This window comes from Hyalella azteca, unplaced genomic scaffold (genome assembly GCF_000764305.2).
Source record: "Hyalella azteca isolate HAZT.00-mixed unplaced genomic scaffold, Hazt_2.0.2 contig10516, whole genome shotgun sequence".
In the NCBI taxonomy this organism is placed as follows: Eukaryota; Metazoa; Arthropoda; class Malacostraca; order Amphipoda; family Hyalellidae; genus Hyalella; species Hyalella azteca.
Window position 1 is genome coordinate 94,652 of NW_025940551.1, and position 25,064 is coordinate 119,715.

At 38.7% G+C, this 25,064-nt stretch overlaps 1 protein-coding gene across 11 annotated transcripts in view; it reads left to right on the forward strand.

Moving 5' to 3' along the window:
- Window positions 1-8,425, forward strand: part of LOC108682526 (heterogeneous nuclear ribonucleoprotein Q) — a 31,504-nt gene extending 23,079 nt beyond the window's left edge. For 5 of the 11 annotated variants that reach the window (XM_047882469.1, XM_047882471.1, XM_047882470.1 and 2 more), the window contains exons 13-14: window positions 476-701; window positions 6,482-8,425. In XM_047882469.1, coding sequence (XP_047738425.1) covers window positions 476-701; window positions 6,482-6,672 — 417 coding nt within the window. In that variant the 3' untranslated portion in view covers window positions 6,673-8,425. Of the gene's footprint in view, window positions 1-475; window positions 702-2,480; window positions 2,539-6,466 lie in introns of all 11 variants that reach the window. The other 6 variants (XM_018171705.2, XM_047882463.1, XM_047882464.1 and 3 more) reach the window with 6 other exon arrangements.
- The last annotated feature ends 16,639 nt before the right edge of the window (window positions 8,426-25,064 follow it).

Consider the following 25,064-nt stretch of genomic DNA (forward strand, 5'->3'; position numbering starts at 1 on the left):
AGACGGGCTCTTGGCTTGTTTGTAAATTAACATGGCATTTCTTTATGAGATCTGCAACTTGGGATGATATTTTTCTTTGCGTGAGTAAACTTCAATTGTTTTTTGTTTGAATGATCGATTTGAATTTTTCGTTTTCAAATTTTCTTTCTTCGTTTGCAACGATCGTTTGTAATTATAATATTTTTGATTGTCTTGTTCTTGAAAGTCCGGTTCTTGGCTCTGCAAATGAGCGGTACTGAGCGCCACAGGTGTATCGCTGTTACCACTCATCCGCAGTCGGGTAAGATACACGGTACTAGGTTGGGGTTAGTTACGCTAGACTTATATGGCTTAAGTTTAGCTAGTTAGAAGTGCTTATGAATAGCTTGGTATTGTCCTGGCCCCCCTCCCCCTCTCCCTCCACCCCGTATCCCAGTGTCGCCACACACACTCCCCAGCATGAGCTCACGCCTCATGTCCGGTCTCTCCCACACAGAGTGGCCCCCGCGGTTACGGTGGCATGGTGAGTCGTGGGGCCCGCGCCCCCCTCCCACCTGGCCCCTCCCCCCCTCACCGTATCCCGGGCCGGGGGGCCATGGGCCCGCCACCTCTTTCGACCAGCCGAGGTGGGCCTATGGGCCGTTTAGGGGGGCGACCTGGTGTTGGGCGAGGGGGCGGGTACAGAGGGGGGCCATCCTCTACGCGGGGCGCTAATTTAGCAGGTGAGTTGCGTCTCGCAACCCCACAGTATTACTTCACTTAAAAGCTTTACTTAAGTCACTACTTAGATTGCAATCTCTGAGTTGATCACTTGCACCATCCTAGGTTCTCTCTCTATTGTATCAGCCTTATGAGCTCACGTCTTGTCATCTTAGTATTCTGAACATCACGAACGAAGTCGTCCGTAATTCATGGCCATAAATAAAGCCGCTGATTATTATTAATCACTGGACAATAATCAAAATCAATTATGACACTGATAGATTTTGGCCGCCTAGTTGCACAAATCTTTCAATATCAGCCACTTACGTCGCTCTGTACAGTACACAGATGTGCTTTCTTGTGCCTCGAAACTGGCGTTTCGTGCCTTTAAATTGTTGGCCGATGCTGGCAATTATTAACGTCATCATTTAGGTTCATGTTGCCTAATTCTTTGTACATAATGTGCATCCTGTCGCGTATTCAAAGTACTTGCTGACGATGACCAAAGATGTAGACTCGATTCCAGATTCAAGTAGATACGTTGCTTGGACTAACGTTACATATTTGAGTGAGACGTGAGTGGTCATGAAACATGAATTTTGAGATAGATAGAACAGCAATGATCAGATTAAGTCTCAGTCGAAGTTTTGAGTGTGAGTGTCAGCAACTCTACCTCACCATAACTCCTATTATTCCTAATATTCTTTGCTTTCTCTTTTGACTGGAATTTCAATTAGATGAAGCATGAGGTAGATTTTATGGCTTATCACTTTCCTAGTATAGATGTTTAAATATTTAGGGCAATTCTTAGGCTGTATTTTAGTTAATTTTTTAATCATGTAGATATTGTGTTAAACGGTCGTGTCATCCATGTCTTCGCTGTTGTATCGTGCTCAAGTTACTTACAATGGACCATTGTGTTTGGTGTACACAATATTACCATTAATGGTACACCGGCCTTTGTGTTCATGCAGCTAGCTGCTCGTTCTGCGTTGCTCACCCAATCAACTACGTACCAGTATTCTGTTCTTTTTGTCATATTAGACTTTTAGCAAGCTATTCCTGGTCAAGCGTATTCGCGTGTTGGCTGCTTTTCTCTTCAAATTTTACCAGTACGGTTCATTTTCGACGACATTTGACCCGACCGATTTACCACCCAGTTGATATGCGATCCCTCTCATTCAAATGATCATAACCAAAAGTTCTAACATATGTTGGAATGTATGCTATCGATTACACTTGACTTTATATGCTAAAATCGTGAATTTTCTTGGTTAATCGGCGTTTTATGCAGTGCCTTTGGCACTTATATTAGGCTTTTTGTGTCGTTATTCTTGAAGCAACGAGATGTTTATCAGATACTTCACAAGCTATTATGCTCCGTAACATTCAGCCATGAAACCATCAATTTTTTTGGTGAAAATCCTCTACCAACCAACCACTCACCTGATTTGTTTCTTTCTGCCATGCTTTTGTTTAATTCAGAATTAATGTACTTATAAAGCCATCCCCAACTAATCAGTGATGAGCTTGTCGACACGTATTTTCATGACCATCATCTCCATTACTTACATCTTTACTTTTTTATTAGTCGCTACAATAAGAGTATGAATCACTCACAGAATTAATGAATTTTTTTCGTTGAATGTGACGATTGAGAAAGATTGCTTTTTTCCTGCCATAATTTGCTCATGAACACGTTGACATTAAGAAGCTGATAGCTGTGTTTATCATGCGCAACCTTCCCATGCCATCTCTTATTCCTTTGTATGGTTTTTTCCTTTTACTTCAATTGGAAGGCGTCGATGATGTATCCAGTTACGATTACTATGGTGGGAACTACACACATTATTGAAGGTACGTTGAAAGCAAGGCTATGCAGCCTTTCCTACTAATGCTAATCAAAGAACGGAGCTCTGAACACAGGTTTGTTCGATCCTACTTACTTAGGCTCCGGACGGTTCGGTAGCACCAAGTCGTAGGTGGGTGCGGGCGGGGTCCTTCCTTGTTGCTTCGATGTGTTTGTCGAATAATATTATATATTTTTCTTCAATCATCTGATGTATTTTAGCTGTCACTCACGGTATTCTAATACTTGATCAGGGTTGGAGGAAGTTGCTTTCCATGGGGTATGTCCTGGCTTCCTGCTTATTCGAATACGCTATCGGAGTTCATTAGTACTTAGATGTTTTATCGCTCTAGTTCGGAGGATTTTTCTAAAAGTTGCCTGAAGAATACCTACATTCTTGACCTTTGCTCATATTGTGTTAGCCACTACCAACGCCAAATAAATGCAGTCGAATTCTTTCTGTAGGATCAGGTTGATCTGCGAGTTTTGCACCAGGCTGGTCATGACATTCTTCGTTGTGGAGAATTGAAAGCTTTGTTCATTTTCGTTGATTTTGTTTGGGAATATGTTTGATTTTCTAGGATTTTTCGGTTTTATTGCTCCTGGCATTATTGTGCGAGTATTACACTTGCGATGACTCAGCGTATTGAGTTACTTTCTTTGAATTAATATCCATTTTGTTGTGTTCATATTCCTGGGATAGTGAGATGTTCCTTTTGTCTTTGCTTCTTTCTAATAATAATGTTGATTTTTTTATTCTCATTTCGATGCTCTTAGCAACTCTACATTTGTTTTTCATCAAACAACAGCAAAGTAAGAATCTCAAGTTTTCAAACAAACTGCATGTGTTCGTTGTTCTGGCGGAAACGAGCACTAAGTTGAATCCCTGATTCCGTCCGAACAACAAGATTACACGCAGAACCAAAAACTCGTTCATTTGTCAAGTTGATGAGTACTTATTTTTCGTTCCGAACCCCCCTCAAACACGTCGTCTGATATCACCGGTACACTAAACACTTTTAAGTCAGGTTTGGAATTCAACTGTACTTTGAATTTTTAAAAGGAGACGCTCGTCAGGATCGTATTCCAAATGAGGATCGGGGATGACAGGCAAATTTCAGTAATCAGAAGTCAGCTTGCATCGGCGATCAATACACCACTTTTTTTTTATTTTTGGTAACATTCAGGAGATAGTTTTTGCGAATAATGAATGATACTCACTGCTTGGGTCTTACAATTCAGTAGCGCATCGATAAACGTTTATATGAGCCTCCTGTTGGCGCATTGAGGGAAAGGCGATACACAATAAACTAGCTAGTCATTGTTATGAGAATTACTTGAAATTTTCAGTTATATTACACTAAATTGTTCTCATTAATTCGTCCATGACAATTTCATCATTGAAGTTGAGCGTTGGAATAGATCTAGGCATTCGCGTGAGCAACTGACGACGTTGGAAGTCGAAATTAATTTTTTAGATGAACTTGAACGTGAAATTAATTTTTTTTTCGCATTCGCACGTGTAGCGGACGCTTAGTTATCAGGAGGTGAGCGCATTTTTCGAGATCATTCTGGAAGCGTTCGAAGATCGATATATCCATCCTATTTCTATTAATTTTATATGCTGTTGAAAATTAGCAGGAATGAAAACCGATTAGACTCACCTCCAAGTCGTGGCTTCCAATAATTTTTTTCTGATACACGAATAAATAGAAAGAAGATCTTGGATCAGAAGATACCTTAGGCTGGTCAAAAATTAACGCTTGTATCAAAAGCCAAGTTGTTACTAGCAAACTTTTCTGGTTTCACCTTTAATGACCATTTGCAGAATGTTATTTTCTCTCCATAAACAATAGTCAGTTATAGCTTTAATAGCCGAGAAATGCAAGCTTATGTTGTGCAGTAAAAATGCGTTCAGAGAACAGGCTGCGTTTAGGTGAAAAACCTCATCAACACGTTTAACCCTCTGTCTAGTAATTCGTAAATAACGGTTAATGTTTTCATAAGTAAAAAAAATGGTAACGCGAGTCTACAGACGAAGGGTTAAGTAGGTCCGACGAAGGAATGCCAGAGGAGATGCTGCCCGTTCACCTCGATCGCTATGCTGCCCGTAAGTTGTGCCGGAGTCTCCATTCTGCAAGAAGCTCGCGACACAAGGTGAGATTATTACGCTATTTTTATCCTTTCTCGCAATAAAGTAACCCTTTATTTCAACACAATCATTTGCTTGTTCTCCCATCAAATGATCTTTCATAAACGATAATTTTTTTTTTGTTCGCGACTTAAATGATGTTTGTGATGATCACAGAAACTTCTGTTGTCCTGACCATATCCTCATTCATTCATGAAAAATATTTCATTTCATATGCTTAGAAAGAGCTTGTAATTCATCTAGCGTTATCCGTTCTGTATCAATCGATGCTCTATAAATTTGCTAACGCTTTCTTTAGTTCCCGTGAATTTACAGTCATTATTTGTTCCACGATTAGTGTTCAACGTAATTTCAGAACTTCAATAATACTATATGAATATTATGTTGCTCGTCTATTGTTTATAACCGATCTATTAAGCTAACTCGTGTTAACTCATATTACTTACTTCTTCAGGACCAGTCTAGCATGTAAGAATACAGTTGAAATAATTGTTGTGTGTTAAATTGCACCAATATATGTAGTATTGATTTTTGTATTCTGAACGAGTCATGTTCACAATAGGCATTTAAAGAGTAGGATCATGTTCCAAAAAAATTGTTCTGTATAATGGCAGATGTGAACAAATTATTTATTTGTTTTACGTTCAACATTTTGACATTAATGTCAATTCTATCAATAGATGAAATGAAGATTATTGATGAGAAGAAACTTTGTACGTTCATGACTCACGGTTATTGCATCGCAAGTTACCATAAAAAGTTGAAAGTAATAGAAGTGGTGCTACTGCATATAATATTATTTTTATCTTTTAAACCTATTTATCTTAGACGCGCCGTGTTAGCTGTGGTCTGCTGCCGGCGTAAAATTATTGCACTCTGCAAAACTGAAACATTAAAAACTTTAATTAGCCTCGTCGTAAATGAGACAGCCGAATAATTTATTTTTTATTAAATTTTGACCACGAGCACGTGCCTGGCTGGATAAGTTGTCTTATATAAAGACGAAATCGCTTTCGTTTAGCTGTCAGTATTTCATCAGTGAAAAAATTGGTACTTTTTTTTATTTCCTACATCGAGTGAGTAATGTCACTCGGAATGGTGTAAATTGTAACAACGGCTGTTTAACGCTAAGTTGAGATTCACTGGATGGTAGAACTTTTAGTTGTGTTCCTGCTGACGTAGTGACGGCGTTGATCGTGACCGGTAATGAACTGCTCGTTGATTCATGGAAACTTACTGATTTGAAAGCTCAATAAAAAAAACTGGTAAAAGTATCATTACAATGTAAATGTTATTGAAAAATACATTACCTGAATTTTTATATCACTAGTTTTAAAGATGTTGTCGGGCAAATGACGGCCCCCATTGTCAATGCATTCAGTTGGCTGATTTTTGAAGTTCGGTTCGAATCGCTGCAGAATATTGCCGGGTATTTACCTCATCTCCTTGAGATGAGGTAAAGAAATAAAGTTCAAAAATCTACTAACTGAATGCATTGACATTGGGAGCCGTCGTTCGTTCAAAACTAAGTGATACAAAAATTCAGATAATGTATTTTTCAATAAATTTTATATCGTAATAATATCTTTACTTGTTTTTTTTCTTAATGAGCTTTCAAATCAGGAAGTTTCCGTGAACCAACATGCAGTTGTGTACGGATACAATAACCACGGGAGACTATTCGTATGTACAGGCCTGGCCTCTTGAGTTACCGTGGGTAGGGAAAAGTTAAAACATGTACTGTGACGACTGTATTGTTGGACTGCCCTATAAGTGAGATGAAGCTTGATGTGTTGCAGAGAAGCGCAAGTTGGAGGGAAGCGTTGGGGGCGGAGGGGCGCAGCTACACCCACAACAGCATCATCACCAACAACCCCCGCACTCTGGGGAGTCCAAGAGAAGGAGTGGTGAAGCCAGCAGTCAGTTTGACTGGGGCTCACAACCTATCCCACAGCAACCACTGTCATCCTCATACCACTGGGGCAGCTAAAATACACTAACTAATCGCGTCATCACACACTCTATTCTCACCTTATTTATTACTGACAATTTTTATTGCATAACGTATGCATTGGGGAGCACGAGAAAAGTTTTCAGGCTATACTGACGACACACATCGCGAGTAGGAAATGACGATATATATTGTCTTAGTTGACATGACACGCCCGGGAAGAAAAAGACAACGGAGACTCCGTTCTTCATGATTCTCTTGATGGTCTGAAGAGGTCATCTGTATTGCGTAAATACCAAGTTACACTGTTTTTAGGATAATCTTATTATTTTTAATATGGACGTCTTGTTACTACAACACTTGATGACGGATGGCATGCCAACGGGGGGAGCTATGAAGTCATGACGCTGGAGGGATTTCTAAGGACCGATGAAGTAGAAGGCAGCGGACAGAGGTGTGTGTTTGTGGTGCTAGACAACTGACTCGGTGGTCGAGGGGGACGTACGAGGGGCGGAGAGAACGAGTGTGTGTGGCTTGAAGGTCCCCAGTCAGTGAGCAATGTACCTGAACGAAGTCGCAAGACTTCATTAGGAAAGCTAAGGCTACTCTATTGTTGCACCAAGTACGTGAAAAGTAATGATCTGGTATCCACTGCTTTGATTTGGGTCAAAAAAATTCAAATGATTGAATTTTGTTGTTTGTTTGGAGAAGCCAAGTCTTCCGGTAACTGCCTGGTCATTCCCCCCCGTTCTGCATCACTTAAAATGAACTCTACGGAGCAAGTCGCGGCACAGCCATCCAAATTACTAGCTCTCATCAAAAACATTCTCATCATCAACAGAGATGCTAAATTTCTTTGCTTTTAATTCTTTCTACTTTTCCGTTCTCTCTAAATTGAATGGATGTCTGATGAATGCTGAATGTTAAGTAAATGCTTCACTTTAGTGATATTTCCTGGAATACCTTGAGATTTTCGCAGCTTGTGTACTGTAGTTTGTGAATTAGATAGTAGTGCATGGTGTTAAATTGCTAAAACGCATCTCTGAAACAAATACCATATAATGTAATTACCAATCCACACATCATTGTTCTGTGCTTGCTAAGGACGAGTTCTCGCTGATGAAAATTGCGCCCTCAAAGAAAAGGCGGAACTGCTGTCGTAGCTTGCTAAAAGTTGGGCCCTTGGACCCCATTGTACTCTTCTGTTAGCATTGCCTAAATTGTGTGATTAGAGTGAACTTGAGTGGATATTTCATTAGATTAGTAATTTTCTCTCCTAATTGTGGTCGAATACGAGGACAGCTTGGGTCCGTGTTTCACGATCCGATAATTCTAAATATTACTGCTATTATTACCTTTGGATGTCAATTGAAAAGAGGGAAATACCGTCGCTCTTGCTATGTAATTGGTGTAAAGTGTTATTATTGTAGGTCAGCCAACGTTGACACTCGACACTTTTTGTAATTTTTGTTCGTTATGAGAGCTGTTGCTTTCGTTCTCCTACCGCAGCTCGTTTGAGACTGCGTGTGCCATAGGAGCTAGAATAATTTTTACCGCGCTTGACTCCAACTATTGAAGTTTGTCTATAATTTGAGCTTTAGAAGAATTTGTGTTGACCCGTACGCTGTCTACCGTTGCTATCAATAAATAACACGTTGAATTGATCGTGGTGAATTTCTGTACATCTTCAGTGACTTCATTACCCTCATCTGGCCAAAAGTAAGCAAGTTTACGCGTGGATCTGCAAAATGTGCCACCACTCGATTCACAAGAAAGTAAACACTGTTTACAAGCCCTTGTTTTATTGACCTCTTGTCTGCGTGCGTAACGCTTCTAACAACGGCAATAGCGGTGGAAATTATTCTTTTGAACTATTCCGAATGAAATTCTAGTTTTAAAAGAAAATTGCATCCATAGATAATACTTACCATTGTTAAAAATGTAAATTTTTAAATTTATTTAAATAATTGTTTAGTTATGCATGAATATACAATCAGACTGGAAAGGTTTTAAGAGGACGTGGTAGGCTAGTTAGTATCTGGGTGCTCGTTGAAAGGATTCTCAGTATTGGTAGTTTCCGTCCTGCAGGAAATGGTAACTTCCATAGACGTGGCGAAAGGTTGACAATGATACTGTGATAAATTTAATTAGCATATGCTGGCAGTGCGATCTGCTTTGTAATGCACACAGGATGATTGGATACATGCGCACTGGCTTTCGTCTCTTGAGCGTGCTTCTGCTAGTTTTGAGATGCAGTTTAGCGACGTGATTAGACGTGTTCGTATGAAATGACACTCTAGTTGTTTAGATTTCCAAGTCTTGATGATGCAATGTTGGTTTGCAACAGTCAACAGACTAGACGAATTTTGAAAAAGGTAAAATGAATCCCTTTTCTTCCAAACGTAGGCATTAACATTTAAATATTTTGTTAAGTTAGCATAGATTGCTGTACGATTCGTCTTGGTGTAAGTCGTTATTACGACATTGGTTTTATGCCCCTTAACGAACTCAGGTAACTATTACATATGAGGATTGCAATACGTCAAGTGAGGCACGACACACGGGTGGGTTGCAGGGTCTTTTTTCCTAACAAATTCCGCAATTTAGTTTTTTTTTTCAATTGCGTTAGTCTACAATAATTTGTGATGGCAATAATACCTCTTTAAATTTTAAAATGTAGGGAAAAAGGTAAATTTGATTTTTACACCGGAGTCTACAAATTCACTAATATATTTGGTATTATATATGCCTTTTTAACCGCGGACGTGGCCGTTTATAGGCTATCTGCCAGCGCTGGTTGGTCGTGCCACAGTTAACGTGTTCAGGACTTGAGGTCCACGAGCCCATGCAAGATAATGAACCATAGCGTTGCTGCTCCGTAGAGTTTGACAATTTGAGCAAACGTTTCGCATATGATGAGCCGACTGCGCTTTATACATATCAAGGTTATTTACACAATACACAATAATCATTAATATTTACAAAATACACAATCCAATCCACAACTGGTATTGGATGATAGCGCCGGATTTTTATCGTGTTTCATATGAAAAACTAAATTACAATTACACAGACAAAATTCTTAACAACAACCACCATTAGTAGCTGAAATGTGAAAGTTGAAGATCGCGTTAACAAAGCAAGTGTGTTTTAAAACACCACTTTCTCAGCTTAAAATTTTATTAATTTTGATTAAACTTCATTAAATCGTTTTCGTCGGGATGGGAAACGTATGGTAATAACCAACATTAGATATTCGTTAGTGGATGTAATTAGTGCAATCTCGGTTCTTCTTTGGCAATTAGGTCGCAAAATAATTAGTACAATCAAGAGGGCTATCGGCACACAAGTTTATATTCACAACAGCTGCATGATTTTTACCGTATAATTGAGAAAGATTTTCAATATCTTCAACGGACATGCCGAGATGAATGCAAGTAGTCCTTGTTACACAAATGCTTGCACAGTCCTGTACCGCCATATATTTTATGGTGCACAACTTAATTTTTATTGCAACAAATCGAGTAAAGTTTATTATACTCTATTTCAGAAAGTTACTCCGTGAATTAAAAAATTGATTGAATCAGAGCACCGGACTGATGTCTACAAATGAAATACTTGTCCTTGAAATTTATCATCATCGGCTAGATATTGTTATGTATAATGTATGGGACTAAGAAGTGTCCGCGCTTCTCCCACAATACTCTGCTCATTTACTGCCGAACAGTAATTTTAAAACTACGAGGATTAGGATTAAAAGTGAATGCTGAGGTTGTCAGGTTGAGAGGTATTTATGGAAAATTCGTTTAAAGTCCACAATGAATCGACACGATGAAGTTGGCTTGTAGTCTATTTTTCCAATGCTCATTTGAAATTAACTGGTTTTAATTTGGCCTCTGTAAGTTGTTCCTCAGAATATTTTCCTGAAAATCATGCAATTCGGAAATTAATAAAATATACTTTAGAAATCAGTCGTTTAACTGATGAGCTGCAACCACTTACCTGCCTCAATTTCTTAATCTTGTCCTAATTTTTCTCAATCTTAAATCTTCATTTGAGCGGTCTTTCTCGACTCAACTGACTTTGCAGTTAATTATTTTCTATCCGTTTTCACGGCGAGACGATCCCGTGGAGTTATTAAGTTTTCTACACTGCGCGCCGCTCTGCGTATCTCGCGCAGTCCTTGTACAAGTTTGCATTGACGTGCATCAGGTAAGCCTACATAACGGGAAACGAATGATCTGCTGCTGTTAATAAATAGTGATTATTTACTAAAAAATAACGTTTTCATTCCAATAACTGATGAAATTTGAGTGATCGATTGGGTAGAAATAGAACACATTTGATCTATGTTTGCCACGCATATGGTGTAATGATGAGGCTATTGAAGTCGTATTGATTATTTTTTGTAGCGAGAGATCCTTTTTTTATAGAATATTAGGCTGTGGTAACCATGTTTCTACATATGATTAAACGTGAGAAACTTAGATGGAAAGCAGCAAAATATCGAGTAAATATTGATAGAAAATATATCAAGCGGAGTTTCTTGTTATCGCAATTCATGGCTAATGGAATTTTTGTAATTTTTTTTATATATTTTCACACGAATAAGTATAAGTGAAACTTATAACTCTTATTACCTATGGCTATTAATAACTAAAATAAAATGAAGCACCCCTAATTAATACTTTTTTAGTGTTGTGGAAGGAATATGTAAATAAAATAAACTAATGGGTATTATTGGAAAGCACCATAAAAACAATTTTTCTTTGGTACAATAACTATCGCAAATATCATGCCTTATGACGCATACAAGTATTCAAACAAATAATGCGCTCTAAGGATATATATTATAATCAGTTTGTTGAGAAGATTAGGAACCGTTCCTTACATCACCAATTGTCTTCCAAATATTACATAAAAATATTTTATTTCTTACCCCGAAATTCATTAAAAACAAGGCCACCTTTGATCCATAAATAAAATGCGTGGAGGCTTAGTTTAAAGGATCCAGAAAATAAATATTACTTTGCTATAACGCTTGCCTTTTACGACTGGAGATCCAATTAACTTCTAGACCGCCCAGCGATCAAATTATAATTTATGTAAGTGGGTTGATAATTCAAATTGAATTCTGTAACGCTAAATGTTTACTAAAAACATTACGGACTTTACGCAACTATAAAAATTATAATACAATTAAAGGTTACGTTAAAATGATATTTTTTAATTTTTTTAGTTGCAATGCTCAATACGGCTGCAGTTGTTGAACTGAGCTAAACACTTGAGTGGAATTTATCGAGTTTTCGGGGTACAATGTAAAGGAAATAGTTGACATTTAACTAAATATTTCAATGTTCGCTCTGTTAGTAGGGGGTTAGGATATATATTTTTATGTTCAAATGGTAAAATGTAATAGAAATTTAGTTTTGGTTGATATTAAAACGTGTGGTGACGGAAGCACCTCCCGGCCTGAAGGTAATAGAAATGAACCGCTGCTGTAAGCAAACTGTGATCACGTTGTCATAACAACCGCAACCTCAGGGGTAATGCTGGGCCGTATCACATTCAAACGTAATAAGGTTTTAAATAAATGCTCCTACTAATTCAATGGCACTAAACAATTGCATTTAGTTTTACTGTCTTAAATTACAACAATCAACTCGAACGAATAACACTTTGAAAGGCCGGTATTATTGAGCTCAGGAGAGCTGGAACAAAAATAATGTAAAAACCCTGTCATTTGATGTTTCTCACGAGAGTTTTTCTGTCGGATGAATTGAACTGCGACCGTAGCAGAACTTTTTTGAGCCATAGACTGCTTCTTAATGTTATTTTCGGAACTAAACAAGAGAAGAAACAGTAGACTGATCTCTTCTTTGCATGCTTCACATTTACTCAGATCGTAATTTTTGGTAACCGTTCTAACTTGTCTTAAATTTTGGGCTCAAAGAAATTCCCAAGCATTTAAAATGAAGTCACTGGATCAATTATGATAACTATTGGTTTTTTCTTGTGGTCTGAGATCAAACCATCGTGGCATTTCATGGAAGCATTTGCTGCTCTTCATGTACATTGCAGCCTTCCGTACCACAGCTTTGAGTTCAAATTCCACGCGCTCGGTCATGTGCACTACAAATTATACGTTAGTCTCCTTTCGTGTTTGAACAAAGTTCGTGATGTAGAATTAGACATTTAGCTCGAGATGGCAGACGCTGCATGAGCGAGTCGAGGGCTTGCATGGGCGCGATCGAGTTGAAGAGGTGACCGCTTGATGCGAACCTCCTCCTATATATCCGATTATAACGAGGATAAGTGAAGTGTTGCTGCAGATGACTCTGATACCAACTGATGATGACTTCGATATCATCTGGTGATGACTGTATTGACTGAACACACGTGGAATTTATGTCCACGATAAGCAAACAGAGTTTTATTGATGAATGACTTAATTGCCGAACACGGAACGGGATACCCGCGATCTGCGGATAGTGCGCGATGCGGACCGAGATAACGAAGTGCAGGCGTCGAGCTTGTGGCACAAAGTGGAGGTGGTAACAACATAACGCGCTCTTGCGTCTATGGGGATACTAGAAGGTTGCTATCATGACGATGAGCGAATAAATAGATCATGGTGACTTGTAAAAGATAAGAAAATCGTTGGATCAAAAATGGATGTGAATGACGAGTAAATTAATATAAAATAGCTACTTTTAATCGACAAAAAAAAAACATCATTTCAAGGAGGTGTTTAAACGATGGGTAGCGTAATAGATCTTGCTGTTGTGTTTAGCTGGTTGCTCAAACGAATGCCTCTTTGAATTTAATTCTATCAGCAACGGATGAGACAAAAGAGTAGAATCTAACACTATAGGAAATAGGACCTATTAATTTGGGCTAATTTAGACCGTTGCTTATATAGACACGTTCTCCGTCGTTGATGCTTTTCGTACTTGAAGGTCTGGCAACAGGAGTCCAGTGAACATAGGTTTTAATGTTATATCAGATATGAAAACATTACTTTTCCAAGTTTTGATTTAAACAGGATTATTTTAGAATTGAACAGTTTCTTCTTTCATGTTAAGATATAAATTTCACTTTCTTTAAATTTTGCCCGTGCTGGCGGTGACAAGTGACATCGCGGTCAATAAAAACTAATCTAGCGTCTCTTCAGGATTTGCTTGAGAAATACAAATAAGTTTTTAGATGATTAGCAAATGATACCAAATTCCCAAGAAGGGTCGTTTTAAATTCGATCTACCCAAGCCGGAAGAAAAATTCCTGAAAGTAAAATTTGCTGAGATATCGTGAAGATATTCGATGAAGCTCTCTCCTAATAGCTCCTAGGTAGGGTATGAAGCACTCTAATAGAGCAAGTCAGCTCTGAACCATAGCTTGTCTATTCAATTCATTTTTTAGTTCAATAACGTTTTAGAGATAAGGTTTCAGTTCATCATATTTTGTCCGTGGGCTTCGCTTCGTCTCTCGGGCCGAGGCAGCAATTACATGGCCTGTTAAATACACGACTTGAGCAGGAAATCGAAACTTAGCTGATGTTATCGCAGAAATTTGAAGGCATAATAGGGGTGGTTGCGGCTAGCAAATGTCTTCATTGGCCAAGACAGGATTGTTCCCGGTTGCCTGCATACCACTAATGCTATTCGTACCGGGTCCTTGATATTCCTCCTCCATCGTTGATATACGCCATGGAATCGTTTATTTTTCTTCCAAATCAGCATCTCTAAGAAGAAATTTATGAAATATTTAAAAAATGGCTATTTTTTTGATAATATTGTGAGACAAATCGTTATGTGTGCAAAACTGATACTCCAGAGGTGAGAGTATTTCACATATTTTTCTCTTCTGATAGCATTGTATTCGATGATCAAACAATCAAAAATTCCATTAAAATCATCTGATCCTACTTATTTGGTGCTAAAAACATAAGTGGGCAAAATTTATGAAACACTCTTGATTGGAACCTAGCATGTAGTGTTATGAAAAGCATGCAGAAATCTTTTTGTTTCTTTGAGATATCTAAGGTCAATATGACGTGAAGTATGCTGATTTTTTCTGCAGTCAACTTTTCTAGTACTCGAAGGAGCTGTTCTAACAAAGCTTATTTGAGTTACTTGGTTTGATTGAGGCTATTTATCGCAGAATCGTTTATATAAAATATTCAACTTCGTAAGGTCCCGGTACTTGAACTGAAACGGTACGTCTTTGTCTTAATATTCGATTTTCGGTGCACGAACCAATTTATGTATTAAGGATACAAATACAGACTAATAATGGATATTAATTCACAGCTTGAGATTAAGTCACAGATTAATTCACAGCTTGAGATTAATTTACGCTTCCAGCGTATCTCCAGTCAGTGGATTACGGCAGACACACACGTCATGTTAATATTGAATGCTTCACTTGACCTGATACGTTTTGGTTCACATTTAAGGTACTAAGAATGAAAACACATATTCAACATGAACGAAAGGAAATGCTTGCGTTTGGAATTCAAGATATTGTACTAAATTATATTTTATCAAAAATTTCGGAAAGAATCAACCATAAAAATTATGTTTAACTTAATGCGAGCATTAAGCTCGCGAGCTCTACCTTTAAGACGACTTTGTTTGATACTCGTAAAACTCGGGACGTTCACATGCGCCATACATGTAAAAAATGGCAGCCCTTATGGGGACTCATCTTCCCTCCTAAAGTTGGCGACTTTTTGGCAGTTTGGCAGCACCGCCTCATTTCATCAAGCAGTTCCTGCCTGGAGCTCATGACGAATTTTTTGTCATTCTTAAGGGGACGAAAAAAAACTGGATTTCGTTGGCGGGTCACTTCCGTTAATTCGAATAGCAAATGAAAGAATTAAGAAGACAATTTCGACTGAGAAAAAGTATTCAGATGAGTCATTGTCGGCACACAAGAAGAGATGTTGTGTACATAAATCGCGTAGCCTCGAGCTGAACTACTTAACTTGCTCTGATGTGAACATAGCCTCGGAACTGCACCGGAAATTAGCGACCATTTATCATTGCTTAGTAATTATCTTGTGGTGAGATAACATAAAATGGATTAGATAACATGGATTTACACGTTAAAATTTCTGAACAATGATGCGTTGAAAATGATACTCTACAACTCTGAATAACACTTAAAAATATATAAGAATCCAACGTAAAATAATACAGAGATTATTAAACTATATATAGTACATGCAGAGATGTAATGAGACAGTATTAACCTCAAGCTTTATTTGATCAAATATAATATGACAAGTGTATTTCGTTCCTCATATGACATCTTTGGTGAAGAATAACTTCCTCCCGTTAAATGGAATGAATTATTGGATAAACGTAAAGTGGTGAATCAGAGTGACATAGAATTAACTGACTCCCTCACAGACGTGTTATGGGAAGATTTTTAATGGCCATGCATCAATGTTCGAGGCCCACCTGATGTTCTTGCTTGAATCTTATACTGCGAGTTTAGCCAGGAATGCTTGTATCTTATCCTCTGCAAACCTTTTATTCTTATATCGGATGCACTGTGCAGAAAATTTTTCTAATATTTTATTCATTTATAATTGAGATAGTTTCTTGTGTGACAGAATTTTTTTAGTTTATTTACTTATTATTTATTTATTATATAGCTTTGTATTTTGACAATATGTATCGATGAGAAATTATACCCATCAAAGCAATCTCAATTTGGCTCTCTGCCCTGCCTGATTTTTTGGACGAAGCTTCACATTCGTGACCCGTAACTTACTGGAGAAAAAATAAAGACATATTGATGACGATCTTCCCATTTGCACTGAGTTTTAGATGCCACTGCAGATCAGGCAGCGGCGACACGATGCAAATATGAGCTGAACAAACTTCAATGAAGTGTAGTTCCGTAAGAGGCTGTACAGAAAAAAAACTACGAAAACTACGCTTTCTTTCGTCCCCATGCATTGTCATAGTCGGTCTCCAAGACTATGCTAAGACATCAATACCTGCAGTCAAAGAGTAGCATATTTGGGTTAACCATGGAGTAGACCGTACGAAAGAGTATACAATATTACACAAATTATACACTACTACAACTTGCGTCTAGATTTTCAATCGTAGATCGCGAGGCAGGCGCTGGCTCATCTCTCACCGCAGGCGCTGAGCGAGGTGTCTCTAGGACAATTATCACATCTTTACTGTCTCACAACCACACGCCTCAGCACCACAAATTGTTTTTAACGACCGTCCCACCAGGTGAATTCCAAGTCGCGGTGTCGATGATGGTTGTATATCGGGGCGCTCAGCAGCATCAATAAGCTTAAAGCTGGAAATTTGCCAGACTTATTGACTGGACACAGAGAAGTGGAGCCCGCCTGAGCGGTTGCATGCGAGCTGCTCTCTAATTTACTATGTACTCCATGAATTTTTCGTGTTGGGTGCTTAAGATTATTGATTGTCTTGTTAGAGCCGCGGTTATATTGCTAATTTTCCATGAAAATTCGTGGTGTAGGTAAGTGAATCTATTTTTTTGTCCGCATTCGAGAGTTCTGCGTGAGTTTAGATGTTTTATTCCCAGGCTGTGATTAATTTATTTCAGTGGCTGCATGGCGTGCCCTTGGTAATGCATGCAAACGAATATTTCAACACTCTGTGTTAACAACTTGAGCATAACTGAATAATGGTCAGCCTTTGTGTCGATTCTTTGGGCACTCATGGATATTGCAAATTATAAAGGCGTTAGCCCCAGCGAATGATTATTAAGGTTTTATTTTGTCATTGATTTTAATGGCAAGTGATGTTTCGTCATGCAATGTGCATTCTGTCAATCTTGGTTTCGTCTAACATATTTTTATTTCGGAATCCATTAATGATTGTCTCTCCATAGGCAAATTTAGTGTGAGTATTAAAAAGTAAAAAAGTTTTATTATCATAGAAGCACCTTATAAACGCGTTTTCATGTCTAATTTGTAGCTAATTATACAAGATATTTATTTAACATCAGCAATGATGTATCGTAAAACATGAGTGACATAATCGCTCATCATCGTGAATATACGAGAACCGTTCCCAATATTTGCTGCATGATAATAAAGAGCATAAACTTCGTCGTCTCATGATTGACATCCTCCCTCTACTCTTCACCAGGTGATCGATAACCCTTGGAAGATTTAAATTTGAAACAATCAGGTTTACCAGATTAGCAAAGAAACTCTTCAACAATAATGGCGTTATCGATTTTTCACAGTTGTAATTTTTGCACTAACAAATCAACGTGTTATTGCCTCAATTAGCTTTTAATGTCTAAATAGGCCCTATGACCTGAACCATGATTTGTTTGAGACTTGTTTCCACATCATAACTTCCAAATCAATCTCGGCTTGATTGACGGCAGCTTGAGAAGCAGTTTAGCTAGGCCAGGTTGCGTCTACTATTCACTTTGGAAGGCAAAATTCGAACATAGGTTAAGAAGAAGTTAATATGGGGCTGCTTGCGCATCCATCAGTCGGTGAGTGGCAAATTGTCGCTGAAAAGAGCGCCATCTATCAACTCCTGCCCACACAATCATGGCTCCCGAATGCGTCTCGACCTTAACTGCGGAACTGAAACCTCGACTTTCGTGCGACTTCTTCTTCAGTTAACAAACGTAAGATTTTTATTAATAAATGATTTATGTGAGTTACTTGTCAACTCATCTCCTTTGCTTAAAATCTGCATATTATATACAGAATTTTCCTGAAATAATTAGTACTAACGAAAATTTTTGCCGGTTGATGTAGAAACGGTGAGATTCGACTTAATTTGATGCACATATATGTTGATAGAGACTGACTGGTATGTACTATGTATACTATGTAACCGAAAATTCCACACAAATTTCTTTAGGGGCTAATTACTCAATTCGTTTTATCTTCTAACTGGAATGCCTCTGTTTCTTTACGACTAACATAATTGTTAACAGTTTGCAGAATTATACGTTGAAAATATTTTCCGCTACTGTAGGACTTCATCAGCGTTTTAGTCACCGAAGGGTAGCATTTTCAACTTTCTTCTAAATTTATATTTAATGTTTATTCCAACCAATAAATCAGTTTTTTTATTATTTCATATCAACAGAAGATTTGTAGCCAGAAAAATGCGAAACTTTATTCGCTGGACCATGTGCTACACTTGTCATCAAGTTACTGTCTCGAGTTCTCGACCACAACTGGTGCGATTCTAGTGTGACTGTGACGACGTGTGTCGGGTTTGAAATCGTATGTTTGGGCAAAGAATGTGAATTTAATGGCCTTTTCCGATAAAAATGACATGATGTACGTTCCTCTTTGGGTGCTAAAAGTGTTATTATATGCAATGCGGAAAGCCAATGAAGTTCAATGAAGAACGAACAATGAGTTCACATTCTAAGGTATGAAAATCTCTTAGTCTAAGGTACGTGGCCAGTAGGAGAGCTGCTAGCTGCGTGGTTAGTAGCCTGGCTGATAGGAAAATTTGAAAGCCGCACACTTCTGATGAATTTGAATGTTCATATTTATGGATAATAGTCATTTTTATATATAACCCTTTGGCTAGTCTCAGCTGGTACATTTCATCAATGAACCTGAATGAAATTAATTTTACTAGGACGCTAAATTTCATAGAAAATATGAGGTACAAGCGAGTAAGTTATGAACCGTGATACTGATGACCACACATCATCTTCACTTCTTCAGAGGTACTACCTAACTTGTCATTGCTACTATATGAAGTTTCCTTAGAGCTTTCGAAGTTTAGTAGCAATGCTCCCAATTCTTAAGGGGGCATGACTTGGCACAAAATGAGGATTGAAGCCTGAATAGTTTGCTCAGCTCTTGGTCTTGGGACCAAATCTCGATTTACTTTACATTTGTGATGCGTACTTGTCATCAGAAATTAACCATATCATCAGTCGAGTATCCTGACGTGAATCAGTATCGATAGTTCGATAAAATTAGTGGCTCATTTTGAGAATAATTAATTTCTTCACCTTCTCACTTCATCCGTTTTCGTCTGGTGCATGTGTGGGTTTCCATAAACTGTCGCTGTCTGTCCCAATTGCACCTCACAAGGTATTATCTCATTCATTTGAAACGATTCCAAGTTTTATTTCCCCAATATATTCTGCTCAATGCTAACATAAACTTTCTCCTGATTTCTTGATTAATCATAAAAATGAAGGTGGCAGTAATTATTCAATACGAAGCCGAAGCTTCCTGGGCATCGAAAGTCAAGTTATATTAAACGTCCGGCACGCGGGCCTGCGCATGCGCAGTAGTGGAATTAATGCACGCGGTCGCGGCGCGGTAATGGCGTCGTGTCGGTCGCTGTGATGGATCAGCGGCGCTGTAAATAATGCAAACAGTGAGGTGTGGGGGGTTGCGGGGGGGGGGCGGCGTGCTTCTGCATGCGCGACTACTGAGTGCACGGCCACTGCATGTGCAAACACTGCGTGCACGGCCACTGCATGTGCAAACACTGCGTGCACGGCCACTGCATGTGCAAACACTGCGTGTACGGCCACTGCATGTGCAAACACTGCGTGCACGGCCACTGCATGTGCAAACACTGCGGGCACGGCCACTGCATGTGCAAACACTGCGGGCACGGACACTGCGTGTACGGCTCTGCATGAGTGACCACTGCATGCGCTACCATTAATTGCCGTCGATTCTGCATGTATTAAAAGAAAACGCTAGTTTCTCGTGGCGAGTTAGATAATGATTTGGTACAGGAGCTTTATCTATCAGAGTTCGTGAAGTTTTCTGAAACCAAATCAAATGGGACAAGATTTACCAGTTTAAGCTTTTACGTGAAAAAATTCCTTAGTATTTGTGTACAATCATCTGAACCTGCAGACATCGGTAACACAAAGTAAAAACAAGGTTCTTACCGATTCATCGGATAAAGTGTGTTGCTTGAAAGTACAAATGAGGTGTGAATTATAAGGTCGAAGTGATAGTAAAGAATGCGATCTGACTGACGCCGGCGAGATTGACAACGCATTGGATTGGATTTTGAGGGACGGATCTAGTTTCAATCGAGCGGTCACAATACCTATCGATTATACCAATTATGCGTATCTATAGATTAGACTCATCGAGTATACCCATAGATTGTTACCTCTGATTATTTCAATCGATTTTCCCCACTGATTAATAAATAGATTACGTACCTGAACTTTGAGGGTCAATAGCGTATCTCTGAATCAGTTCCAATCCCTTAAATTTCTGTCTGATGAATTGGCAAGGGAAGCGCCCATATATATGAGCATCTTCTCATATGAAGGATATATACATATAAACAAAAATTTTGCTGCTGAGAATGAGCAGCTGTGGGTTTATAGACTTTTTATCAGTCCCATTTTGATTAATTTATAATCTCCATCAGTGCTGTTTGCTAAGACATTTTTCAGTTATTGCAGAGATAAGATTTAATGTACGGAGTTTTGCCCCTGGAAAGTACACAGCAGTCGCTTTGAATTACACGAGAAAAATTGTTTCGGAAGGTTAAGTTAATTAATAGTTGGTAATATTAATAAGATTTTAGGATAATAGAGAAAAAAGAATTTATATTGTAATTTCAAAATCAGTCCCGATTACGTCGTCGCATTGAATTACCAAGAATCTGTATTGGGGTACGAGAACAAAATAAATATGTCCTGGTTTGGGTCTATAAGTAAAAGATCCACTTCGGTCCATAGGATCAAATTAACAATCGGGACGAGTCTGAGCTCTCGTCGTGGGCATGAGGTGTGTGGAGATGAAGCATTTCATTGGGTATTGTGCCCATGATTTGTTGTTATTGTGCGCTCCGGGAGCAAGTTGTATGTCGGCATTGTGGTCATTGTTTACGACCTAATGTACAAGTAATAAAGTGTATCGCGTAACACTGCCCGTGCGTCCGCTTTTGTGCCTACGCCGCGCGTGATATCTTGCGGTGACTTACGCAGATGACGGTACGCACAAAGATGTCTGAGACATGGCTGACAGTTATGGCTGATCGCTGACAGCGGCCTATGGTTGTACTGACGTTGGTAATCGTAAACTTGTGCGTCTATATAAAGACTACACAGCAACCGTAACATTAATGGCAGGCTGGAGTTCACAGACGATTGTTGATTGGTGACCTCAGATGTGGTCTAATGTTACGCACAAATATTTCTGATTCCACTCAACGTCTGACGCATTGATGCGTCAGACGTTGCCTCTCCTATTTTGTGAAATTTTTTGGTTCTTGCGGCAATAATTTTCCCTTGATAATGAAATTTTGATTAAAAGTCACTGTTAAGATTTAAGTTTGTGTTTCAACACTAAAATGAGTAACGCGCGGCGAGGAATACCAAAATTTTACACGCACAAAGGAACTTGAACATTAAAATTTCACATAAAATCATTGAAGTGTGTTAGTAACATAGATATTGGAGAATTATTAAAACAATTTTCTGGTTGAAATTATAATATCGAAAAGTTATGATAAGAGTTCATCCCTGTGACTGCAACTCATGCATGTTAATTGTATGCATGTGCAATCATCAAAATTTAATACGATTACCCATGCATACATGGTACGTTTACTTCAACATGATCGTTGTTCACAATCAAGCACTGTCCACAAATTGGTAATATTTGTTTTATATGTCATATGACGTTCATCTTAGAAATATTTCGTCAACTTACAACATTGTCGGGGACATGATACAGGCAAAGAAAATCTGTTTGTATACCACCAGGGGCTACATGTTGTAATAGCCTGCAAAATTAAAACACATGAACACAAGTAGTAAATATTTTCTTCTTCACTTTGCCTGATCGAGGGCTTGCGGAAAAAAAAAGCACTACAAAGTCACCTCCTGCAGACAACAGTTCTAAGGAGTCCAATATTTATTTATATGTTTCACAAATACAAGAGTAGTTCCAGACTCAGACTTAATATAAATGTACTGCAAATATATTTATTATATGAGCTTTTTCTATGGAACTTAGGTGAGCAAAGGCCGAGTTAAAGGGCAGAGTAGACATGATGAGTCGCCGATAAATCTTACTTCTCGCTTGTTGGCCCTTTAATAATTTCTATTGCTTTTTTATTTCACTGAAAACAATTACATTAAAAAAGTTTAAACGAGTAAAAAATTCATGATAGGACTAGCTAGTTCAAAAGTTCATGTAGAAAAAGTAGTTAAAAATCTAAAAGTTTTATTTTTATGGTAAAATAAATTGCTGTCGTTGAACCAACGGCAGGTAGTATTGTTGAAATCATAGCAGACTGACACATTTCATTTCCTCATGAACAATTGTTGAAAAGTTAATATATAGACGCAATAAAAATGAACATATAGTCTCAATTTAAAATTTTTTGCGGTGTATTTTTTCCCTGAGCTAAGAGGATGTGAACGGTTAATTGTATAAACGTCAAAATTTATCCCCTGTTAAAATTTGTAGTATACAGGGAAGACAGGGACCATACTTTCAAAACACGCTAAGTGAACGTAAGTACTTACGCTCTATTTTCTTGTCTATGATTGGTGGATTTTACTCGAAAGGCCGTCAATGATTGGCTGATGAACTTACGATCTCTTAACTTTTTTTGAAAGTATAGGCCCTGCAACATAGCAAGAGTTTCTCGTGCGATTCTCAGCCACTATGAAGCAGCGTCGCTGACCAAACCCTTGATGAAGCTATCAACAGCGAGCGCTGAGGTAACGGGTGCGTGTAATACGGTAGGTGTGGGGTGCGTGTAATACGGTAGGTGTAGGGTGCGTGTAATACGGTAGGTGTGGGGTGTGTGTAATACGGTAGGTGTGGGGTGCGTGTAATACCGCAGGCGTGGGGTGCGTGTAATACGGCAGGCGTGAGGTGCGTGTAATACGGCAGGCGTGAGGTGTGTGTAATACGGGAGGCGTGAGGTGCGTGTAATACGGCAGGCGTGAGGTGTGTGTAATACGGCAGGCGTGGGGTGCGTGTAATACGGTAGGCGTGAGGTGCGTGTAATACGGCAGGCGTGGGGTGCGTGTAATACGGTAGGCGTGAGGTGCGTGTAATACGGCAGGCGTGATGTGCGTGTAACACGGCAGGCGTGAGGTGCGTGTAACACGGCAGGCGTGGGGTGCGTGTAACACGGCAGGCGTGGGGTGCGTGTAATCTGTCTCTTATACACATCTAGATGTGTATAAGAGACAGTACGAGAACCGTTCCCAATATTTGCTGCATGATAATAAAGAGCATAAACTTCGTCGTCTCATGATTGACATCCTCCCTCTACTCTTCACCAGGTGATCGATAACCCTTGGAAGATTTAAATTTGAAACAATCAGGTTTACCAGATTAGCAAAGAAACTCTTCAACAATAATGGCGTTATCGATTTTTCACAGTTGTAATTTTTGCACTAACAAATCAACGTGTTATTGCCTCAATTAGCTTTTAATGTCTAAATAGGCCCTATGACCTGAACCATGATTTGTTTGAGACTTGTTTCCACATCATAACTTCCAAATCAATCTCGGCTTGATTGACGGCAGCTTGAGAAGCAGTTTAGCTAGGCCAGGTTGCGTCTACTATTCACTTTGGAAGGCAAAATTCGAACATAGGTTAAGAAGAAGTTAATATGGGGCTGCTTGCGCATCCATCAGTCGGTGAGTGGCAAATTGTCGCTGAAAAGAGCGCCATCTATCAACTCCTGCCCACACAATCATGGCTCCCGAATGCGTCTCGACCTTAACTGCGGAACTGAAACCTCGACTTTCGTGCGACTTCTTCTTCAGTTAACAAACGTAAGATTTTTATTAATAAATGATTTATGTGAGTTACTTGTCAACTCATCTCCTTTGCTTAAAATCTGCATATTATATACAGAATTTTCCTGAAATAATTAGTACTAACGAAAATTTTTGCCGGTTGATGTAGAAACGGTGAGATTCGACTTAATTTGATGCACATATATGTTGATAGAGACTGACTGGTATGTACTATGTNTCTTATACACATCTAGATGTGTATAAGAGACAGGGGTTATACTATTTACCTATTTTTGGCCTAAACTATTTGGATAAAATATTTGCCACGCTTCATACGCACACGTATTTTCTGTGAACGTTTCAGCAAGTGCTTTGTGTAGAATATTTCCCATGAGAAACGATTTACCAATCAAGATATTTATGTAGTAATTTTATTTCTACACTTGTTTATCAAATTAAAAATGATTCGTTCATAAGCGAGTTTCCATTCCGAATATTGTGTTAACCTTGCCCCTGAAATTTAGTTAGCTACAAATATAGAGCTGTCTCTTATACACATCTAGATGTGTATAAGAGACAGGGGTAGATGTAGCGGGTGTGGCGGGTAGATGTAGCGGGTGTGGCGGGTAGATGTGGCGGGTAGATGTAGCGGGTGTGGCGGTTGTAGCCTGAAGTGATA